This window comes from Pollachius pollachius (assembly GCF_949987615.1).
Source record: "Pollachius pollachius genome assembly, chromosome: 9".
Taxonomy (NCBI): Eukaryota; Metazoa; Chordata; class Actinopteri; order Gadiformes; family Gadidae; genus Pollachius; species Pollachius pollachius.
Genome location: NC_136942.1, coordinates 3361148 through 3385313, shown reverse-complemented (window position 1 = coordinate 3385313; position 24166 = coordinate 3361148). Strand labels below are relative to the sequence as shown.

General features: G+C 44.5%; 2 protein-coding genes across 2 annotated transcripts; one reads left to right on the top strand and one right to left on the bottom strand.

Moving 5' to 3' along the window:
- Positions 1-1114: 1114 nt before the first annotated feature.
- LOC307080978 (endoplasmin-like) lies at positions 1115-10959 on the bottom strand. The gene is made up of 18 exons (XM_079743969.1): positions 10819-10959; positions 10323-10425; positions 9657-9798; positions 9054-9170; positions 7720-8051; positions 7051-7162; positions 6732-6851; positions 6193-6309; positions 5945-6082; positions 5718-5795; positions 5352-5417; positions 4636-4905; positions 3886-4131; positions 3476-3612; positions 3108-3186; positions 2491-2646; positions 1509-1601; positions 1115-1397 (listed from the first exon to the last, which is right to left on the bottom strand). The coding sequence occupies exons 1-18, from the start codon at positions 10865-10867 to the stop codon at positions 1371-1373; spliced, it is 2382 nt and encodes a 793-aa protein (XP_079600095.1). The 5' UTR covers positions 10868-10959; the 3' UTR covers positions 1115-1370.
- A 1136-nt stretch (positions 10960-12095) lies between these two features.
- nt5dc3 (5'-nucleotidase domain containing 3) lies at positions 12096-23559 on the top strand. The gene is made up of 14 exons (XM_079742601.1): positions 12096-12439; positions 12860-13044; positions 13803-13877; positions 13968-14023; positions 14247-14337; positions 14576-14713; positions 16396-16456; positions 16659-16761; positions 18320-18421; positions 19312-19393; positions 19738-19824; positions 21032-21172; positions 21643-21707; positions 21832-23559. Exons 1-14 carry the CDS (start codon positions 12157-12159, stop codon positions 22067-22069), a joined length of 1707 nt encoding a protein of 568 aa, XP_079598727.1. The 5' UTR covers positions 12096-12156; the 3' UTR covers positions 22070-23559.
- Positions 23560-24166: the final 607 nt, after the last annotated feature.

Here is a 24166-nt window from a genome sequence, read left to right as displayed (position 1 = left end):
GAAAAATATATATTTTATATATTAACCTTCTCCTGATGGGGCGTTTTGAGCTGACCACTGGGGAGCAACCCTGAAACATCTGACATGCAGTAGTTCTCCCTCCCTCTGGTCTCCTCCCGTGACGCCCCTCCCCCAGCCTACAGTGGCCCACATCTGTCAGCATGTATCTTGCAGACGCAACGCTCCCTCTCAGGCGAAGAACGGCGAGATAGCCGTAGCTTTTGTGCCGTGTGACCTCTAAAGACACATGTAGGCCTATTCAAATCGTAAAGTGTCATTGAAGACACTAGTAACCGTTCTGAAGTGTTAGGATTGAATGCCAATGGAAACTGTCTACTGGTGTCTTGGACAGGCTTTGGATAACGTGGAGTGAAAACATCAGATGGCAATGTAATATGGCTCCGAGTGCATTATTACATTTTATATGCAGATGTTCCCACGGTCGCAGTGCAGGTCACATCTGCTTTGAGGGTCTGGTGGTTTACCAGAGATCAGATTCTAATGCTCTAATCTGGGATTCTTTGATTTGGGAAACGAAAGTGACTATCACAAGGAAGTAGCCATTTTGTACTTTAAGAGTCAACACTTTTAGCCTAATTAAAGATCTACAAATACTAATTAGAAGTATATAAGGGAATGGTGGATTGCCCGTTGTCTTCGTGAAAGCAAGCATATTTAGAATAGTTAGGTTCAAATTGTTACCACTGAACCTGACCTCTAAAAGTACAATGGACGGCCCTAATTAACTAAGAAAAAAATGCAGAGCACATCCTCGGTTGTTATTGACGTTTTCTTTCAGCTTTAGAATGTTCAACACCTGGTTTTCAATGACATCTAGTGGCCTGATATTGTACTACAACGTAAAGGCAAATATGTGTTGGTGTTATGGATCAACTTTTACACAATTAGGCTTATTTTCTGAATGTTGGAATTGTTCTGAACAATGAAGACTTTTACTTAATTATATACAGTTATAATAGTACTATTTTGGATTAAAAAAATCAAGTTGTTGCCCTTATTTGATAAGGGCAACAACTTGATGGTATGAACATCCTTCCATCAGTTTCTCAAACACCAATATTTAAATACAAATGACCACAAAAGTCCTTACAGATCACATTGAGGTTTTTCTCCAGGAAACATTTATTTGATCAAGAGACTGGATCACATCTTTCCATAAACTGGGCAGTTAAATATTAACAAATTTACAGTCATGAGGAATGTAAAAAAAAGAAAAAACAAAACGAAACCAATGCACATTTTTTATAAAACCCCAATCCAGGGACCACCCCTAGAGAAATGTCTGGCCATGGTGATGTTGACCTAGCTCAAGGTATAGCCCACTACTACCTCCCCCATAATTCAGTGCTTCAAAGCTCATCCTTTTCTGTTGTTGCCTGTGAAATACAAGGAGAAGGGGTTAAGATTTCAGCCAACATTCAATCAGTGTTTGGATCAAGTTTCGAGAGAAAGTACAACAATACAATATTTGGTTTGCGTCATCTCACCGAATCGTCATCGTCGTCTGCGATTTCGTCCTCCTCTTCCTCTGCCTCCTCCTCTACAGCCTCCTCTGGCTCTTCCTCAGGCTCTTCTTCAATCTACAGCCCCGTCGGACAAGGGCACACCAGCGGTCACAATCACATTCCTCTTGGTGCCACACATGAACCAACTAAAGTGCACTACTGCAATGGATAACAACAGACAATACACAAAAAACTAAATTGCATTCCAGGACATTATGTTTCCTTACCAATTAAGTCAACTCACAGACTTTATCCAAAGGGACTTACGAGTGAATTAGAATATATATTTAACTTCATGCAAAGGAAGGGGTTAGGCATTTTGCTCGAGGATGCCTATAGGAAGGCTGTGGACATTAAACCAAGAACGGGCAAGACCCGACACCGTAACCACTTTTACAGTGTTTTTCAACCTGTGGTTCATGGTACTGCAGGTGGTAGGTGGGATTTCATCCTTGCAAAATATATTTTGTTTATATTGTTGTAAATGTACCAATGGAAAGTATATAAAAAAATTATAGTTCAGTATATATGGTATTATGGCCATCATTTTGTGTTAGACTGCCAGTGCCAACACAACACAAATGCAGCTCCCCGTGTGTAAACACTCTGGGAGCTTAAGCAGATTTGCTGACTTTTTCTTTCCACTGTTCCCCACTGGCCATGGCCTCCTTGCAGTAACAGTTGTGTAGAAAGTGGGAGGTGGCACTCTTTGCTCAGCCACTTGTGTATTTATGCACATACTGTATGCAAAAAGGTGCTCTGAGAAAAGGTCTTTATAACAATTTAGCGTTACCGCTATAGTCAAAGGTTGGAAACCCCTGGACTAGACTGTTCTGCGAGTGTGTGTGTGTGTGTGTGTGTGTGTGTGTGTGTGTGTGTGTGTGTGTGTGTGTGTGTGTGTGTGTGTGTGTGTGTGTGTGTGTGTGTGTGTGTGTGCCTGTGCGCCTGTGGCCGCGTGTCTCACCTGTTCATCGAGGTCCACGTTCATGCTGAGCCTCAACATGCGCTCGATGCGGTCTCCGTAGGCCTTGGTGTCGGCCAGCTGGTAGCCGGAGCGCAGCGTGGCGGTCTCAAAGAGCACCACGGCCAGGTCGGACGCTGTCTGGTCGTCGGCGTTCTCCTGGAGGCGAGGAGGAACCAAACGGTGGAGGAACATGAAGTCAATGAGAAAAGTGACGAGGTTGGCAAACTATCAAGTCCTTTAGGGTTAGGGCAGCCCTAACCCTTTTGGGGATACATGAACGGGGGGGGGGCTAGGCGTCTTACTCAGCAATGCCTAACGTTAAGGGCTGATTATGGTCCCACGTTCACGCAACGCAAGGGGGTTACGGACCCCTTACGTCCTTGCGGACCCTCCAGCGACGCAGCAGCAAGGGCTGTGATTGGTCCGCTTACTGGAACCCGGCGCAGAACCATAAAGGTTCACGACTGCGTCGAGGCGTCAGCGTGGCCAATGCGTTGTGGGAACGTGGAACTATAGTCAGCCCTTTAGACTTGGGGAGGTAATGATGTCCATACATAATTGAGACCAGCCCCCCTAACAAGCTACGTAGTGCCGCTTGTGGACTGACGAAGACTTACGTTGACTTTCTTCAGCATCTGCTTGATCAGAGGGTGCTTGGGATTGATCTCCAGGGTTTTCTTCTGACTCGCGTAGTAGCTGAAAAAAGGAACAGTTTAGTTAAGACGAAGCCTTTAAGATGGCGTTTGTTCTGTTCTGTGTCGGTAAAGGTCTCTGGTTGTTTGAAAATCAGCACAATCGTTTTTGTTTTTACATTGCATTGGCAAATATTACATGGAGATATTTAGCACTGCGTTTGAAAAAAAACGTGCTTGGTCACAGAGACAACACTCCGCGAGACGATCCATCGGCATAGGCTAGTACTTTAACATTAGCTATCAGGGCTTTAAACAATGCTTATGATGATGAGATCCACAAGGACACCTACTTGGTGGAAATGTCTTTTCCTGTTTGGTAAGCCTGTGCCTTCATGATCCTCTCCATGTTTCCGGACCAGCCGTATTGGCTGGCAACCAACGCGCAGGGAGAGCTGGTCAGCCTCTGGGAAATGATGGCCTTCTCAATCTGTGAGAAGAAAAAACACAAATATTAACAATATAACGAATTCCAGTGAAGGCATTTTTCTATGCGTTATTTTGGTATGGCTGTTTCAGAGTTAGAGTTTAGCTTTTTGGTGACGTGATCTAAATCGACTGAAGACAAGTGCAAAAACGACGTTTTTTGAGAGCAGGCTTGGCCAATGAATCCATAAATGAAGCCCCTTGAGTTCCAATGGGGTCGACGCTAGTCGCAGCATGGCCTTTCCCTCCCTGGCCCGTGAAGCGAGGGGTGTCCCACCTTGTCCTTCAGGGACTTCTCCTTCAGCCAGGTGGTGAGGGGCTCAAAGTCCTTCTCCAGCTCCTCCCTCTTGCCCTTGGCCTTCTCGCTCTCGTCGAACTTGATGCCCTCCTTGGCCACGTTCTGGAAGCGCTTGCCGTCGAACTCGGGCAGCGCCTGGATGCAGTACTCGTCGACGGGCTCCGTCAGGTACACCACCTCATACCCCTTCTTGAGAAGCCTCTCCACGAAGGGGGAGGACTCCGACTGCGGACACAGGGCAGCAGCAGGTGAGCGGAGGGTGGAGGTTTTAGGTAAAGGCCACGCGGAGAAGTAAACCAGGTAACCAGTACTGACGGGGCTGCGATGCATTCGCCATTGTAAAGCGGTGTACTTATTTGATCACCATCTTGTTGGCATTTCTGGAGTGATAAGGGACGGACGCTTGGCATTCAGGCTCAACTAAAACCACTAATTGGTCACCACTTGTCTGATAAATACGTTTTAAGGACCATTCCGCCACTGAAGTGCATTAAGGAAACATAAATACACATTTACATTTACATTTAGGGCATTTAGCAGACGCTTTTATCCAAAGCAACTTACAATAAGTGCATTTGTTACAATAATTACATTTGTCATAAGAAGTGAAACAATATATCGCTGTCGGTACAGTAAAGATGTTCATAGAACCAAGTGCAAGTATTACAATCGCTAGGCTACACATGGCACGTTCACATAGATTCCTGGCCCTGCCCCCCCCCCAGTTACCTCCTTCCGGTTGGTGCCGGCCATGAAGTAGATCTTATCCTGCTTCTCCTTCATGCGCTCCACGTATTGCTCCAGGCTGGACACCTCAGTGTCGCTGTTGGACGTGAAGAAGCGCAGCAGCTTGGCGAGCCGGGTGCGGTTGGAGTGGTCCTCGATCACGCCCAGCTTGATGTTGGTGCCGAACTCCTTCCAGAACTTGTCGTTGTAGTGCTCCTCAGCGATCTTCTTGATCATGTCCAGGGTCTTGCGCACCAGCTTCTTGCGGATGACCTGGACGGGCACGGCGATAAGAGTTTGGTGTCATTGGCGGCATTTTACGTCAACGATGGACACACAAAATACAATTGTATAAAAATGTATGGAAGGGGGCCCGAGTTCTGTCTGGGTTGGAGTCTCAGAGAAAGGACCAAATTCTTTTAGGTCCGGTTGGATTCCCGACGTGGGTACCAGAGAGACTGTTGATCTGATCTTAAATACATTGCACTTTCTAAAATGCGATGTTTTCTTCAAAATGAGAAATCTATTTTACTCATTTTTTTGCATACGTTTTCTTTTACTTATCTATTATTTTATTTTACGACAATATTTATACGTGAAGCACTTTGAAACTTCCTTGTGTATGAAAAGTGCTTTATAAATAAAGTTGCCTGGCCTTGCCTTAAAGGAATTAAATACTTAAGAAAATCATACTGTATGTGAAAACACGCCCGGCTCACCTTGAGGAGTTTGTGCTGCTGCAGGGTTTCTCTGGACACATTGAGGGGGAGGTCATCAGAATCCACCTGGACAGAGAGACCGTTTGTTAGTCAGGAAGTCCACCAAAGAACTACCAACGAGCCACACGGTTCGAGGAACCTCATGTAATTCAGAGTCCTATCAAAGAACTTCTTAGTCAAATCCCGATCAAAGTTAACCACCAACCAGCTACATAGTGCCACAATCATCTCAAATATTGCGCTACGCTCTCTTTAGTCAAGGCATTTAATTTAACTAACCATTTAATTACAGGGCTTTACATGAACGTGACACAGCACCAACTAAACCTAAGCCCAAAAACCAAAAGTACAAAAATAAAAACTCACCACTCCCTTGACAAAGTTGAGGTATTTGGGCATCATGTCGTTGAAGTCATCTGTGATGAAGACCCTTCGGACAAACAGCTGAGGGGAAAAAGAAAAAAAAATGGTTAAAAACATTAAAAAGCTACGAAAAAAGAAAAAAAAAAATAATAATAATAATAATAATAAATAAAAATAAAAGCGTGAAAAACAGCTATGAGCCATCATTGTTCTACTGAACGTGGGCGCACCTTGATGTAGTCGTTCTTCTTTGAGCCGTACTCATCGAACATCCCACGGGGAGCGGAGGCGGGAACAAAGAGGATGGACTTGAAGGTCACCTCGCCCTCGGCGGTGAAGTGGATGTGGGACAGGGGCTCGTCCGTGTCCTGGGGGGGGGGGGAAGAGGCACCACCGTCAAGCTGAGCCTGTAAGACGCGCTCTTGAACACACACTGTGGACACGGGCCAAGGGGGCCGAGAAGAGCGTCAGTACGAACCTTGGAGAAGGTCTTGTAGAAGGCCTTGTATTCCTCCTCCTCCACCTCCTTGGCTTGCCTCTGCCAGATGGGCTTGATGTCGTTCATCAGCTCCCAGTCCCACACCGTCTTCTCCACCTGCGGGTTGCACGCGGTTAACGTCAGAGCCACTCCAGGGTTGTCCCACTCACCACCAGCTAGAGCCCGGCGATTAATCCATTTTTGTGATGGTTTAGGACCATCATTTGTAAAATATCCCCTTGGCTTTAGTTTGCCTATAATCTGTGGCAACCAAAAGCAACACAATTATTCCAACGTCTTAAACTGAGGCATGCAGCAGAGTGGGAGATTATTATGTTTATTTTGCTTTTGGTAAATCAATGCTATTCTTCAAATAAAAAAATATATATATATATATTATAATAATATAAATCGGGTTTGGTTTGAAAAAAAATGGGAGATTTTATTTTTAGGCCAAATCGCCCACCACCCTTTGCACCAGCCTCCTCCTCGTTCTCTTTCTGAACTTGAGAAGAGACCGGAACGGAGGCAACCCCCACCTTCTTGGTCTTGGGTTTCTCCTTGTCTTCCTCCTCTTCCTCCACCTCCACCTCGTCCTCGGTGGCGTCCTTCTCTGCCTCCTCTGCGTCTTCCTCGATTGGCTCCTCGGTGGTTTCAGTCTAGGACAGGGCGTGGCCGGTTTTAATTAACCATACGCTGATCAATGATGTTTAGTACCATCAAACACATGCAAATAGTTAAAAAGCCAAATTGCAGCAAAAATTCGGATAGTCAGTTGGCAAAAGATAATGCAACTTTCACATTGACGTTCCTCTATTGTGCACATGACTTGGGCCCTGAAGCATGTGAGATAGTCACCTTGCTGGCCCACACGTAGATGGGGAAGTTGATGAACTGGGAGTACTTCTTCACCAGGTTCTTGATGGTCTCCAGCTCCAGGTAATCTGAGGCCTCCTCCTTTAGGACCAGTCTGAAAATGCGGACAACAATACCTTATCAATATATATAAAAACACACAACTCTGACATTTAGTTACAACAGCAGCACCTTGAACTCCCACAAATCTTCAATTACATGCGTGTTTCATGGCCACTAGATTATTTCGTTTTAACATCTGAAAATAAAACCAGTAGCGGGTAGGGTTGAATGATTAATCGAATTCAAACCGATATCGCGATGTGATAGAACGTGAAATGCAAATCGCAAAGGCTGCGATTTGCTTTTTGTTATTGTTACTGACTGGAGATCAGTAAGATTCGTATTTCTTTTTCAATTCAATAGTTAAATAAAGATGTAATAATATCAATTAATCTCAACACATAGGCCTGGCCTAAAGGAAAGAGCAGTTTATATGTTGACTGCTTCCAATGTTGTGTTGGTCATACTACAGAATGATTTATGGCTTGATAGTGAATAATACAGAACAAATAATCACATACTAAATCGCAATATTGGTCGAAATAGTCGCAATTGGATTATTTCCCCAAACCGTTCAGCCCTAGTATTGGTGATTGGGGGGGGACTCACGTGACGGTGGATCCCCTCCCCAGGGTGTCTCCGCGGGGGTCCTCGATGACCGAGAACTCGTTGGAGTCGGACTCCCAGATGTGCTGGGTGCCGTTGTTGTGCTTGGTCGTCACGATGACCTTGTCGGCCACCAGGAAGGCCGAGTAGAAGCCCACGCCGAACTGGCCAATCAGCTCGTTGGTGGACTGGTCCTCCACCTGGGCCTCGTTCATCTTGTTGAGGAACTCGCTGGTGCCCGACTTGGCGATGGTGCCCAGGTTCTTCACCAGGTCGTCCTTCGTCATGCCAATGCCGGTGTCGGTGATGTGGAGCATGTTCCTCTCCTTGTCCGACTGGAGGGGAAAGAGGTTCAGTCAGTGACCGCAGACCACCGGGACAAACGTGTTCAAAATGAGAGACCTGGGGCCTGTACCATGAAGCAAGTTCAACATACCCGGGATATCCTCTGCCTAAGCCGGCTATACTAAGCCTAACAACCACAATCACGCATTAGGGCTGTCATGATGGTGGTTATCAATGTGCTTATTTAACCCCGATTTAATGTAACATGGGGCGGTGTTTGCAGCTGGTAATAAATTCGTAAAAAAGTCTTCCAGAACTGCATATCTTATCCAAGATGAGCAAACTATGATATTAAACAAATAGGAATTAATTAATGATATAACCAAGGCTGAAGGCAACACAGTAGCTCCTGCCAAAGGCAGGAAGGAAAGCTGGCAAAATATTGTGGCATAGGCTATATTAATAGGCTTACCATTATCACTGCCCCATCATTAATGCACGAGTAGATCCAATTACAATTATAATTTTGGAATCCAATAGATAAATGTGCTGCTTGGATCGGCGCGCAAGATATTTTCTGCCTATTTCTTTCAGCTGCGACCCTTGCTGTGTTAAACAGTATCGCGAGTTGTAAGGGACAAATATAAAAACATTTTTCAAACCGGTAAGTAAGCTTACTTGGCTTCGATTCATCTCTGGTGTTGAAAGTATAAGTATACTGTTGAAAGTATCAGTATACGTAAGGCTATCGAACAATTCAATGGCTTTTGGATTTTTCAAAAGGAAAAATAGATAATCTCACTATTCATGCACCAAGGCCAACATGTTTTTTTTGGATAATGATTCCATTTTCCAACAGGATTGGTTGGTCAGTAGGCGGTGCTTTTATACGCATTGATCGGTTAACTCGAACGTAACCGGCTCTGGATCTGGTTAGATGTGCGGCATTAGTTACCATAACGATGTGTGTTAAACCTGAAGTTACCCCGCTAACCCTATATCCTGTTGGCAGCATAAGCCTCAGATGTGACGGGGTCCCGGGTCGCCCGTACCTTGATCTTAATGGTGAGCTCCTCGTTGGTGGCCAAGGCCTCGTCACTGGTCAGAGACATCAGGCGGATCTTGTCCAGCGCGTCTGAGGCGTTGGAGATCAGCTCTCTGAGGAAGATCTACAGGAGAACCAACACGGCAGACAATGGAGGTCAGTGGGTGGAGATCGTACCCTCTGTCAGCCTCCATAATGAAAAGTACACATCCATTAGAAATAATACGAGTTTGTACAGCGTGACGTCACATAGCAACGACCGCCCGCCTCCACTTTGGAAGCATAGGAGCATTGCAATGTGAGGCATCGTGTTAGTAGTAATGGTGTTTTGGTCATTGTTTAGTAATTAAATGTGAAATGATTTGTCATTATGTGGAGACATTGTCATGTTTGAAACTGCCACACTGATGCTCATGTCAGACGTGATGTTACAACGTTCTCATTAACCCATGATACGGTATATTAACATTGATTTTAGGGGTTTTTAAAGTACTACGACTCTCTTGAGTTCTCTCAATAGGCTGGAGTTTCGCCACCCAAAGCCTCCCATGATGCATTGCGATGTACAAGCCCTACAGAGCCCGTGTCGGGCGTCCCGAGTGCAGCTCACCTCCTTGTTCTTGTACAGGGAGTTGATGATGAGCTTCATCATCCGGTTGACCTCGGCCTGGAAGACGTGCTTCTCCGATTTCTCCCGGATTTCCTTGATCTGTGCAGCGTTCAAGCCGTCCAACTGGATGGCCTCCTCCTCCCTGTGGGACAGCAACGAGAAAAATTAATTAATAACGGATTCACCTTCACAACCACTTTACATTGTCAATAAGCAGAACAACATCTGCCACTCTCCCTCTCTAGATGCTTGGAGCAGGCACACGTCACACAGACAACACCTTCTACGCAAACATTAGGGCTCATCCGGCTAGGCTACAGGAGAGAGTGTAAAAGGCAGTTCAAACATTAACTGCACTACGTTAGTCATGCTAAACTTGAAAAACGTAAAAGGCGTACTGGGCTTTTTTCAAAAGGAGAAATGGTGCACTTATACAGGGTGTGGTGACTAATATGCCAGAACAACATAACTTGCATTTTGATAAAGCAGATTTTACGATGAGCACGTATTTAATTTTGATAAAATTAACGAAATCAAGTTTCTCTGCTTCACCCAGATGGTGAAAAACACATTTAAGATGGACACTGAAAGAAATGATATGGTCACATGGTTTGCGAAATCTAATCCAGCATAATACACATACCTAATGGGACCCCATAAACGTACCTCTGAACGATCTCATCATCCGTTTTGGAACCATCTCGGCTTTTCCCTAGGTCCTCATCCACGGCCCCATCGATGTCCAGCTCATCCTCCGCTTTCACGGCCGCTGTAAAGAAAGACACGATGCCTATCTTAACGTTGGCTCAACACCGCGGTTTAAATAACATGTAAACCGGATAGATTAACGTTGCAATGGGGAAACGAGTGAATAGGTGATTTCAGAATGATGGGTGCGTGTCTATGAACTGAAAGACTCCTCTAGGAGGATGTGATGACCAAGATTATTTCTGAAATGCAAAAAAACGTCCAGAAAAACTCCGATGCTATAAGTCACTCTCATACATACAGTGGACTTGAAACAACCCTCCGTCTTTCAAGATTCAAAGCATGCATTAATTGAGTATCCCAAATCCCATGTCTTTGAAGGCAGGCTAACATTAGCTTGCAACCCAAGCTATGAATCAAACAATATATAAATGAATATATCTTAAGAACTTACCGAAGGCCAACACCGCGCATAGCAGGCCTATCACCCAAACGCGTTGCATTTTGAAAGGTGACTTGAAGGAAACTTCAATGCGTCTACAGCTCCTGAAACAAAAGCCGGGCAATCAGTGCATGCAGCACCGTCTTGACGAGGAAGAAAGACAGGCCCCTTCGCGCACCACAAGAACCCGATTTATCCAACGCAGAACCCTCGACCAATGGCTGTGCACCACGCATAAACGTCGTCCAATGACAGAGAGGCCCGTAGGACAGCCCTCCCAATAGAAATCTCCGACACAATTTGCTACCCGAAAATCGTGGCTAAATACCATTGGCTGAAAATGATTCCGGGATCACTCTATATATATATATATAAAATACTCGTTATGTGTCACGGTATATTATACATCAATATTTGTACAATATATTCAGCGTTATTATAGCCTATGACGACTTTTGACGTGAACATTGGAGGCAGAATATTGTGGATACTGAGAAAACGTGTGTGATTCACAATTCCTAATCCATTCACATTTCGTACCACAATCATTGTTCTCATGTCTGCGTTGTATATTTGTATTCAGTGCTTCTCGTATTGTCTCGTTCCATGCTGCATGCTGTGAAACCCAGATAGATCCAGGTGTGACTGACAGTCCATGCATGTATGATAAGCGCAACAAAATCAGGTCGCTTTTCTCTGTCCACAGGGTGGTAGTGAAGTGATAGAAATCCGACATCGTCAGTCCTCTATGCTACTCGAAACATGTGCTTGAACTTGAGAGGCGCCTATCCTGACATGGCTCTTATTAACATCAGAAAAAGTTACTGTTACTCGCTTTGAATAAGAGCGGCATATGCATAACGCTTCCTCATAAAAAGTAAATGAGTGTGTGTTTCTTTGTGTGTGTATGTGTGTGTGTGTGTGTGTGTGTGTCGGGGGGGGGGGGGGGGCAGGGATGTTGGGTGTGTAGGTGACGTGAGCTTGTAATGATGGTCTTTTGTCCCTATGTTTTTTTGTGAATCTATTCATATTTAATGTAATTAACAGACAGAGTGAGGTGAGAGTACATGGAGCACTAGGTAATGGCGCAGTCTGCGCTGCACCGCAGTCACTTTATAACAGTATGAGAATGAGCAACCCCCGCACCAGTTCCTCATTGGTCGGTCGGGCTGGTCGTTAGCCAGTAGTTTGGACCGATGTCAAATGTGGAAGTGACGTGAGAAGTGACGCGTCAGAGGCGCACAGTTTCTGTAGTCAACACCAGAAGATCTCTGAGAGCTGCATGTTATGCTCCTCATATCTCTCTCACGTTAGCCGCATGCATTATACTAACCCAACTCATAGACAACTATGGCGTCCTTGTCATTTTCGACACTTTTAAAGACCAGAGACTATCTGCATAAGTATCATTTGTGCAGTGTTTTGTACACGCATGGGTTTGTGAATCTGTCCTTCAGGGCTCGGTTATCGAAACGGAATTTCTGTACCAGGTTCCGTGGAGCCAGGCATGTATTGGCAAAACAAACCGATGCCAAAAACTACGCATCAGTGATGTATGCCAGCTCTTCAAGCAGTGAAGGTATCACTAAGTACCTCTGGACTGTTTATAATGAAACCAAAAAGAAAACCGAAGGTATGCACACACATATAGTTAATGACGACATATCGTTCAGCTCTAGATGCTTTCTAGAAATGTAAATATGGCTGTCAAAATGTACTTTATTACGTTGGTTTGGGCAAGTAATTATTAACTGCCGTAACAAATCAGTAACATAAGCCCTATGATTGATAATACCTCATGATATAATGTATTCTAAATACCAGTCAATTATTATTCAGATAATGTTTCATGGATGCCTGCATTTTTCTGGCTTATTAAAAGCATACACAATATTGTGGTTGTCAATGTTTATCCATGCGGTAATACACTTCTTATTACGTAACGTAAAAAGTACACCCACCCCACACCATCAATTGAAGTGCCAATGTACATCATTCAACAGTTACCATCCCACACTATGATACTAACCAAGCCCTTTGTTCCCTTCTCTAGACTCGATCCCGGCTATATGCAAAAACTCTGTCAACCCTGACACTATTTTTGCCAACAACGAAATGAGCCTCGGAGATATAGAGATTTATGGGTTTGATTATGACTACACGCTGGCTTTCTACTCCAGCCAACTCCATACCCTCATCTTCAATATAGCCCGGGACCTCCTGATCGCAGAGCATAACGTTGGTGGCTGTCTTTCTATCCTACGCTAACATACTGTTGTATATCTGAACTATTTAAAGTTTATTGTATTACCCTTCTGGTAAAAGGAATGCCCTATTTATCCCTTCAGGCTTCTGGAATGGATTTGACATTTTTTATTTTGACAAATAACATATAAAGTCGACACAAGTTCAAATTGTCACTCTATTGTTAGAGCAGTGGGCCTACTTTGCGGGAAAAAAGTGATGTGTAATTATAGAGACAATGTTATTGCAATTCATGGGATTTGCGCTTGAGGTCAAAAGTTTCCTTTCGCTAAAAACTCATGTTCTTTAATCAGGTCAAGTCAAGCTCTATTTAGATAGCATATTTTGGACAGGGCAACAGCGTATACATAAAGTATCAATGCAATCAAAAGGTTAGCATTTCAACAGGAATTATACCAAAAAATAGTGCAGAATCTACAAATCTCGCCACATCCCACACACACACACACACACACACACACACACACACACACACACACACATAGAAGTAAGTGTTTGTAAAGTAGGACTGTTGTGAACCCTGTTTTTGAATGTTTTCTTTATAAATTCCTCCTGTGCATAGCGTTGTGTGCAGATTATCTGCACTACAGTTAAGGACGTGGTTGGGCCAATTTTAGAAGATCCAACAGTTTTCAAAACTTCCCTTTAAAAATCTAGTTGAGTGTTAAGAACATCATTACCCAGCTAAAGGTCATCGCGGCATTGAATGTTTGATTTGTATTCACCTTCAGTACCCCGAGGGCCTGCGAGGCTATGAATACGTCCCAGATTTTGCTGTCAGGGGATTACACTACGATGTTCAAAAGGTAATCATTACTTCTTAACCGTACCCTCGTAATGGATGCCGAGAGTCCCTGGATCCTTTAATCATTCAGGCTTTGTTAATTCATGTTTAGGCCCTGTTGATGAAGATCGATGCATTTCACTACATTCAGTTGGGAACTGTGTACAGGTACCTTCCAAACACAACACATATGTAGGATCGTAGTGGATATTTGCGGTATGTAAGTGTTGCAGTTTTAAATTATTCATAAAAATGATTGGGCGAATGATGGGGAAATTTGGAAAAAAAACATTTTATTGTTTTCTTTAACAATGGATGGGGATGTGGGTTGCATGAAAATTGCAATAAATGATGTTCATGGATTTAAAGACTCGGCTGTTTCCGTGTTCAGGGGTCTTCACCCCGTACCAGACGAGGAGGTCATCGCCATGTATGACGGCATCCATGTTCCTCTGGAGAACATGAGTGATTTCTACGGCAAGGTGAATCCGTTGAATACTACTGACCCTATGTTTTTATCTAGTTTTCATCCAACATTTTATCCAATAACATGGAACACAAATAATACCCAACGATTATTATTTGTGTTCCATGTTAATAAAAGGACAAGATGGGTCAGATTCCTGAAGCTCTCAGCAGGGAGTCAAACACCCCTTACCACCAGACAATCCTGTCCTAATCAGATGAATCTTCCCTCCTTTCTGTCCCCTTTCGCCACAGAGCTCCCACGGCCACACCCTGAAGCAGTTCATGGACATCTTCTCCCTGCCGGAGATGACGCTTCTGTCCTGCGTCAACGACTTCTTCATGAGACACAACATCGACTACGAGCCCGTCCACCTGTATAAAGACGTCAAGGTAAACGTTTCTCGTATCCGACCCCCTGCCATTGTTGTTATTCAAAGAATGTCTCTCGTGGAACAAGTCACAACCCGCTGGCTGAGAATACAGATGTTCATGGGAACTGTAAATCTGATCACTAGAAACACATTGAGAGGTGGGTGTGAGGTGTGACTGCAGGGTCAGTACAAAAGGGACTTGCATCTGGCCCTGACCGTATTCTGTGATGCATGTTACCCTTGCGAACAATCATCTTACAAGCCTTAGTCGCCATGGCATCTATTCAGATTCGCTGAACCTACGGAACATATGTTGTGTAGGATGTCCTTCCTCAACTTTGAGACAAGAGAGTGAATTAAACAGGACTCGACAGGTCTGGAGTAAATCACAGTGCAACGTTGAGCTTTCATTATGAGTATGGGTTTGTGTTGTCAGGGTTAACTGCATTTTGAGTGGAAGCAAAATATGAGAGAGTGGAGACCTGGAGAGTGGAAAGTTGATGCCAGCTTGTTGGCTGTAGTCTTTCCCTGACACTGAGAATCTGGGTGCAAGATACCAGGCAAATACCCTTATGTTTACCCTTGTGTGTGGTCAAACTGGTTCTTGACATCAAGGTTGTTTTCTCTGACAATTACACAAGGTTACCATCGTATATAAAGTGCTTATCGCTAGTTACAACACAAGATTGAGGACATTGGTTGGAAAGCAGTATTCTGAAAACAATCCAACAAGGTTTTTCTGGAGGAAATATATAACCTCCTTATGCTAGTTATTCCTTACTGCTTCTGCCTTGCATCCCAGGGTTGCTAGGGCGTTCAAATGGAAACGGCTTGCCTCCCTTTTTGAGAGTCAGGGTGTCAGGGTGCTTGTGACTATAAACGTAAGCATGTACATGCCCTATGCGTCTGTCTTGCTGTGACTCCTTAGCTATTCTGAGGCCGTCGCCAAGAAAAATGTGCCTAATAATAGCTGTGATAGTGTCGTGGAAAGGAACGGTGTCTAATTATAGCTTCTCCAACCCTTTGCATCTGTTGTTTCTGGTGGCTCACCGACTTCAGAGGGAGTCGGTGCTGCATGCTCTCTCCTGATTGGCCGACGCCACAAGAGTCCTGTCAATAAGCGGTGACGCCATGTTGTGAGTGACAGCTCCTCTGTCAGCGCCCCCCCCCAGTCTGTCTGTGTTTCCACTGCCTGCTGAGTGTCGCTCCAGATCGCACTGAATCTAGGCTTTTTTTTTTTTTTTTTCCCTCACCCGCTCCACTTCTAACTTTTGTTTCTCAAACCTTTACTTTCTGATTTCACCACTCCAGGGAACGCATAACACAGTGTTGTCTTACATTTCCCAGAGGCCTATATTGAAGTGTTTAGCAACCCGATGCAATCCCCAATCATTTTAGTGACCGGCTGTCACGCACACAATTTCCAATCCAATCACTTGTCCTTGTTTTTTTCCACCCTGCGTAAAGGAGCCAAACCTCAGCAATTTCTGTTTTTCATTCGTACCATTTGTATTCAGCGTTCTCAACCGATTATCCAAACAGTTTGCCCTGGCTGCTTGTAAGAACAGCCACTTTATATGGAACAAGTGTTTGGCGACAGGGTCTGAATGGTAACGCTGTTGTTGTGTCGATAAGTGCCCAGATTCTCCCCGCTGACCTGTTAGCATTACATTCCCCCCTCCCCCCTCTATCTCTTCACAGGCTGCCATCAGAGATGTTCATGTCAAGGGCATTATGTACCGGGCTGTGGAAGCAGATATAGGTAACGATCAAGGACAATAGAAATGAGACAATAGTAATAACACACAACACGTGCATGTGTTTACATTTCACATGGTAAGAGCTAAAAAAAAAATGTGAACGCAAGCATGTTCGCAGTAGTTGTGATCAGACGCCTTGTGGAAGCTGTGCGCATGCCTGTGAATACAAAGAAGGTGCTAAGGTGCTCTTTGCGGCCTGCTCAGACCGATACATCTGCTACGGAGAGCAGAGCCACGCTGTGCTGAAGAAGCTGAAAGAGGACGGGAAGAAGATGTTCCTCATCACCAACAGCCCCTTGGACTTTGTGTGAGTTGGCCCCGATACCTGCAGCCGGGAGTCTCCCAGCATGCACCCTGCTGCAGTGTCCCATAACATTGACACCCATTTACATTGAAGCCATTAGGGGACTATCAGGTGAGGCTAAGCACAAACAGAGCATGCAAAGACAGCTGGAGCCACGCGTGGCGTATCACCGAGTAGCAACTGGGTGGAGCCCAGCGTTGCTATAGCAACCAGAAAGACCAGGTTAGCACAATTGCTATTTGCTATTTAGCAGGGCTCAACAATTAATCTAGATATTATCCAAATTGGAATGTTGGCAAGGGCAATATGCGGATCACAGCTGCTGCATTTTTTGATAAGGGTAAAATGTTAATCTTTAACACCGTTATTAATTAAGTACTGTAGTGCTGCAGAGATGCCCTGGCCTACCCTTTTTTTTTTTCTACAGAGGAAAAAACAACACGGATTTTAATCGGTTATTCAATGAACCAAAAAAAAAGAAAAGTGATGCAAAAATTATCCTTCCCACTAATAGTGAATGATGTTGCATTCACAACATCTGTCAAATTAATCGCAATGTGATTTTCTTTCCCCCATATCATTCAGCCCTACTTTTTAATCTATGTTGTTGATCATTTGTAGATACACGATGAGCAGGTGCCTCACTCCTAGTCAGGCATCAGAGTCGTAACAACGTAACCACTAGACCTTCTGCCGCCACCACTTTTGATCCAAAATATTCCAAATCATCAGGATAAAGAAAGTATGAAAATCCAACCAAGTGCAGCTCAAGTACCTAAACTAGTGCCCTCACACATTCCTGCTCCCTCCCTGAGGCTCATTCAGCCACCTGACTGCTGTTTGCTTTGACTGTTTGAAGACGTTGCTACTTTCACCGACCGCACCACACTGAGCAGATAGTTCTCCATCCCAGAATAAGCTTGTGCTAATCTGACTTTGAGTCCAGGCACAATCTTATGATCCTGCGTGGCGGGATATTTTATGCTGAATTAATTAGTTAGATGTAGAAAGCTACCCTTGCATTAATCATGGCTTATAAGTTGAAATATTGAGATATATTGTAAAAAAGAAATGCAACAAAGACATGAAGTGCTGGAATTAAAAATGATAATCTTTAGTAAGCTTAAGTATTCATCTCATTGCAGTGGATATGAATGTGAGGAAATGATAATCTTTAAAACCTCACGATCATTAATACTATGTTGAGTTGCTAGTTGGCATACTTTGAAGAGCCTAGCTTGAAGCCAAAAAGTATAGGAATGATTCTACAAAATAATGGGAAGAACTCCTAAAGAAGAAGTATGTGTGCAATTACCTCCTGGTGCTCTCCCAGGTACTGGTTTATTTAAGTGCCAGCTACCATGAATTATTTTATAGCATCCGAAACTTGAAAGGACTACAATGAGTTTACTCTCACTAGGCTAATATCCCAAACTTAAATAAATCGCCCCATGGAGGTTTATAGGTGTTAGTTCGACTCTGTGCTATCGCTAGTCGGACAAACACACCCCGTGGCAAGACTTCAGGTGTGATTGATCCCGACTTCCCGACTGTTTTACAGCGACAGGGGGATGAACTTCATCGTGGGAAAGGAATGGAGAGACCTGTTTGATGTGGTCATCGTGCAGGCAGACAAACCTGGATTCTTTAACGACAGAAGAAAGTAAGTATGTGTGTCTGTGTTGTGTGTCTGGTTGGGCGTCTGTGTGGCCGTTCTTGGTTGAGTATATCTGTACTGCTGTACACCATCCTCCCTTAGTCTCTAAAACGCACACAGCCACGTATCATTAGGACACCTATGCTGTTATCTTCTGTGTATCGCGTAATATTCAGGCGCGTGCCTGAACATTGCCCAATTATTATTCACTGATTATTATCCACTTGTAACGCTTATAATGTTATCTTTGGCATCACATCGTCATGTGAAAGATGCACGGACCAAACCCTCAGTTTGCTTACTTTTCACGCATTTTACTACTCGGCTTATATACGGTACACAGAACCTTTTTAACCTCCCGATAAGTGAGTGTACTGAAGCCGTCCACCTTTGTGTTCCAATTCAGAAGCTTTGATGGGGTGCGCTGAGCGAGATCGCTGCCTTGCAGGAGCCACACATCGCTAATCTTTTCCTTCGCTCTTGTTTTTTACTTTTCGTATTCTTTTCAATTTTGTGCTTGACACTTTAGGAACACTGAAATATTTATTTTGCCTTTTTCGTTGACCCGATTAAAAAAACAAATCCTAGGCTTGTGTTCCTCAGAGGAGTCATTACAGTACATGGGAGCTTTTGTGCAGACCGGGTACATCTTTCGAATAACTTGAGAGTTGTTACTTCGTTTGTTACTTGCGTGCGTGTGTGCGCGTGTGTGCGCACATATGAGCACACCCGTGTGTGCGCGTGTGCGTATGTGTGTGCGCATGCCTTTGTGCGTGGGTTTTCGTGCATGGCCATGGCCATGCATGTTTGTGGGTGTCTGTGTGTACACATTCTTTGATGTCGACGGTGTTCAAGATGTGTGTGTGCGTGTGTGTGTGTGCCCTTCAAACCTCCAGGCCGTTCAGGCGCGTGACAGAAAAGGGTGTGCTGCTCTGGGACAGGATACACAAGCTGGAGAAGGGACAGATCTACAAACAGGTGTTGTGTTTTCACCGCTCCCGCTACGGCACCGCTTACCCAGAATGCTGTAGTGCGGCACTTCTGTCATGAAGTCTTACGAAAATGCGTATTATGCAAATATGAACAAAAGGACGCACAAGCCAATGTCACTTGCCGAAACCCAAACTTTTGGCCTGAATATTTACATTGTTTAGTACGTTAAGGCCACATTACACAGAGACACGTTTGCATTTCTTGGTTTGTGTGAGGGTATCAGCCTGAAATGTAGCATTGGGGGGTGCCCTGGTGAAAACATTGTTGGGGGTTCTTCTTACTGCTGGTACTGCCGTGGACTCACGGCTGTGTCTGAACGCGTCCTGCAGGGGAACCTGTACGAGTTCCTGAGGCTCACCGCGTGGAGGGGATCCAAAGTGCTCTACTTTGGGGATCACATCTACAGCGACCTGGCTGTGAGTGGCGACCAGCACACAGCAACACACAACGAGCACAAAAAAGCCCCACTACAAAACACAATAACACTCAACAATGCAGAAAACCACGCAACAACAATCATAACCACACAACGAAACACAACAACCAACAACACACATAACAACACACAACAGTACTGATAACAACACAACAACAGTACAACAATACACAACCACACACAACAATACAGAAAACCACACAACAACAATCATAACCACGCAACAAAACACAACAACCAACAACAACACCCACAATAACACACAACAGTACAGATAACAACACAACAACAGTACAACAATACACAACCACACACAACAATACAGATACAACAACACCACAACAACACACAAAAACACAAAATAACACACAGCAGCACACATAAATAGCGATAACAATACAACAACACACATTACCACACAACACCAAACCACAACACACACAGCAACAAACATAAACACACACAAACACTCAACAGCACACAAAAACACATAACACAAACTAGCACACAACAACACACAACAATACAGATAACAACACACATTACCACACCACAACACACAAACACCCAACAGCACACAAAAACACACATAAAAGCACACAGAAACACACAATAACTCAAAATAGCACACAGCAGCAGACAAAAACACACAATAATAATACCTATGGCCCCATATTGATGTTACCCTCTTGTAACACTAGTGGGCAAAATGTCAATAAGAGTAAAAGAAGTTACTCTTGCAATACAAGAGGGACCTTATCGGCGAGGCGTTGATGAGGAGTAGAAGTCCTCGGCTAACAGCACAACCCGGTATATGATATAGTGTCCCTGACGCAGGCTCATGTGGCCTGGCTGCGGATCTGATCGAGTTGAGCTGATGTGTTTCCGTGGAGCCTCCTACTGTGTGCTGACGTGTGTGTCCTGGGGTGTGTGTGTTTGCATGTGTTGACCTGCGTGTGTGTTTGTGTGCTGTGCATGTGTGTGTGTGTGTGTGTGGAATGTGTGTGTGTGCGGAAATGCATGTGTGTGTGTGTGTGTCTGTGTGTGTGTGTGTGTGCGTGTGTGCTGACGTCTGTGTGTGTGCGTGCGTGCGTGCGTGCGTGCGCGTGTGTTGACGTGTCTGTGTGTGCGTGTGTTGACATGTGTGTCTGTGTGTGTGTGTGTGTGTGTGTGTGTGTCTCCTGCAGGACCTGACGCTGAGGCACGGCTGGCGGACGGGCGCCATCATACCCGAGCTGCGTCAGGAGATCAAGATCATGAACACGGAGCAGTACGTCCACATGATGAGCTGGGTGCAGGCGCTCACCGGCCTCATAGAGACCATGCAGGTCAGAGGCCCGCCCCCTCTGGCTCTCTCTCTCTCTCTCTGGTTCTCTCTCTCAATCTCTTTCTCTCTCTCTCACTTTGTCATTTGCACTCTCTTGTTCTTTCTCTCTCTCTCTCTCTCTCTTTCTCCTGTTCTCCTTCTCCCTCTCTCTCTTGTTCTTTCTCTCTATATATATATATACAAATATGTCCTTTTCTCCCTCTCTTCTGCTCTCTCTCTCTCTCTCTCTCTTGGTCTCTCTTTCTTTCTCTATAAATATATCCCGTTCTCCCTCTCTCTTGCTTTCTCTGTATCGCTCTCTTTGTTGTTCGCACTCTCTTGTTTTTTTCTCCCTCTCTCTCTCTCTCTCTCTCTCTCTCTCTCTCTCTCTCTCTCTCCCTCCCTCCCCTCCCCCCCCCCCACCCGTGTGTATCCGGTTGCTCTGCGTTCTGTGGGGGTGTTAAAGGCGTGTTCTTCTGTGTTGGGCTGCAGGTGCACCGGGACCCAGCGTCCCAAGCCGTGGTGCAGGAGTGGGTCCGGGAGAGGGACAACATGAGGTGAATGTCCTCCCTACAGGGGACGCCTACACTGTGGGTGGGGGGGGGGGGGGGTCTCTGTCTCTGTAGACCAGCCGTTTGACTCGGGGGGGGGGGGGGGCCCTTTTCGTTTGTCCCTCCGTAGATCCCAGACCAAGGAGATCTTCAACTCCCAGTTCGGCAGCCTCTTCCGCACGTACCACAACCCCACCTACTTCTCCCGCCGCCTGTCCCGCTTCGCCGACATCTACATGCCCTCCGTCAGCTGCCTGCTGAACTACGACTTCCAGCACACCTTCTTCCCGCGCCGCACCCCCCTGCAGCACGAGGCCCCGTTCTGGCCCAACGTCCGGCCCGCTGATGGCCGGCTGGACCAGGACTAAACCCCCCCTCCCCCCGATCGGGTTCCTCTGGAGGAGGTGGTTGACCGCCCTCCCAACAGGCGCCGGTCCAGCTGTGGTTCCCACGCAGTTGTAAGCCTGTGCTCGTTGCGTTTAGTAATGCACAAATTAGTGGCTGGGATGTGGATTTGCCTCTGCTGCTCATTGACGAATTGTAGACGGGCGAAGTCTTGCTTTTAAAAATGTAGATTCGGAAACAAAAGCTAGGGTGTTTTTAGTGTTAGAATGCTGATACTGTTTGCCAAGCCCAAACGATTTTAATCGAAATCGTATTTTTGTCTCCGGGCATGAAATACATTTCATAATTGTAATTCACAGTGTGTTAAATTATCTGTTTGTGTTGGTCTGTGGAAGAAAAGGGACGTGTTACATAGCAATACAGTATATACAAAATTAAACTATTTTAGATGCCTTTTTGGCTTAGACTTATAATGGTTAAGATTATTCAGTGTTGGCATTGTACTATTTCATATCATTTGGCTCTTCTCTTCGGTTGGACCTGAAATAGTGTGTCTTTTTATTCCAAATTGAAAGTCTGTACTCCTACAGTAACAAGCACAATGCAGTGCAGCCTGTCAGTATGCAAACTCAAATGCGTTGCTGTCTTCCCACCAATAATCAGGGCTGGAAGGCGGACATGTTGCTCCATAGTAGATAGTTCCTCATTTGTTAACGACAGCCTGCCTATTCCTTGCTTCCTAACAAGATCTCTCTTTACTTTTTTTCTATCTCTTCATCTCATCAATTATGCATCCTGGTAGCGGGGAGAGATGGGATGCATACTGATGACTCAACAAGTTCTACGGAGGGGATTTATGTTTCCCTGAACTTGGAAGACATCTTGTAATGCTTTTTTTTTTTTGGCCATCGGTAAAGAGCACGTTTACACAGCTTAACGTCATGACGAATCACCTTTATCGGATGTAAGATGTGATGGAATTGTGTACATTCTGTTTTCATATCGAGACACAAATCAGATCATGCAGTATCTGTGAGCTATGGTCTGCAGTTGCTTGAGGCGTGCACGTGCTTTACACACTAAATCTCTTGTGACCTGTAGAGCATCATATCATTTATTTTTGGGAAGAATATTGTGGAGAGAAAATGTTTGTTTGGTTTGTAGAAAGTGTGCATTTTGTGCGTAAGGAGGATTAAAGTCTTCTTCACTGATCGTAGGATATGGTAGTTTTGGTTGTTTTGTTGCTTTTTAAGTCATTCAGAAGGAATGGCCTTCGTTTTCTTATTTGGAAGCAGGGAAAGCTTGAATATATATGATTCACATAATTGTTTTATTCAGCATTTTGTTTATTTGTATTCAGTTCAACATGATGATGCTGCATATTTATTTATAGGCAACACTGTTACATAATTTACGCCTGTAATTTTGGGAGGCAGATTTGTGGTTTGCCTGCAGGATTTTTTATTTATGGTTCAATAATGTCCTAATTATTATGTCAACAACATAGCAATATAAAAATAATTCTAATAAACAATGTTTATAAAGCAAACATCTTAAGTTCTGTTCAGTAATGCGTGTAACATATTGCGTTAAGGCTTCGACTAGCATCATGGAAACCAACCAAAGCAAAATAAAAAAGCAATCTTATCACGTTTTTAATAATGAAAGAAGCTCGGCAGATTCTGCTGACAAGGACCGATATGAGCAATGGTAATCTTGGAGCCAGTTCTCGGGATAATGTTCTCACCATCTTGCACATTAGAACACAGGGTGAAAGGCTTGAGGACATAAGGGAGTGATCTGGTGTGGGCACTACAAGGCTGACGCAGTTCATGCGGATCAGTAGTGGGTGGCACTGCAGTCTCTGCTAGTGATGTACTAGATTCAATCGTTTCCTTTGACAAGAAAAAGATAAGCATGCAACTAAATCGTAAACATAGAAATTGGGGTCCCTTTCAGATGCTATGCCGTCATCACTATAGTGAGCTTCCTCAAATTACCCAATGTTTTAAAAGTAACTTATTGAATCATGAACCCAACTCCCAGAAGACTATTTAGAAAGGTATTGTATCTGCATTGTAGCATTCATTCCAATTTCTTGAAATGAAGTGGGTCTTTTT

Bases quoted from the DNA above. Each gene is read 5' to 3' on its own strand.
- LOC307080978 (XM_079743969.1), bottom strand. From the start codon at position 10,867: ATGCAACGCGTTTGGGTGATAGGCCTGCTATGCGCGGTGTTGGCCTTC. The intron at 9,799-10,322 runs GTACGTTTATGG...GCTGTCCCACAG, and splicing joins GATGATGAGATCGTTCAGAG to GGAGGAGGAGGCCATCCAGT. The intron at 4,906-5,351 runs GTGAGCCGGGCG...GTGCCCGTCCAG, and splicing joins AGCAGCACAAACTCCTCAAG to GTCATCCGCAAGAAGCTGGT.
- nt5dc3 (XM_079742601.1), top strand. From the start codon at position 12,157: ATGGCGTCCTTGTCATTTTCGACACTTTTAAAGACCAGAGACTATCTG. The intron at 12,440-12,859 runs GTATGCACACAC...TCCCTTCTCTAG, and splicing joins AACCAAAAAGAAAACCGAAG to ACTCGATCCCGGCTATATGC. The intron at 16,457-16,658 runs GTAACGATCAAG...CGGCCTGCTCAG, and splicing joins GGCTGTGGAAGCAGATATAG to ACCGATACATCTGCTACGGA.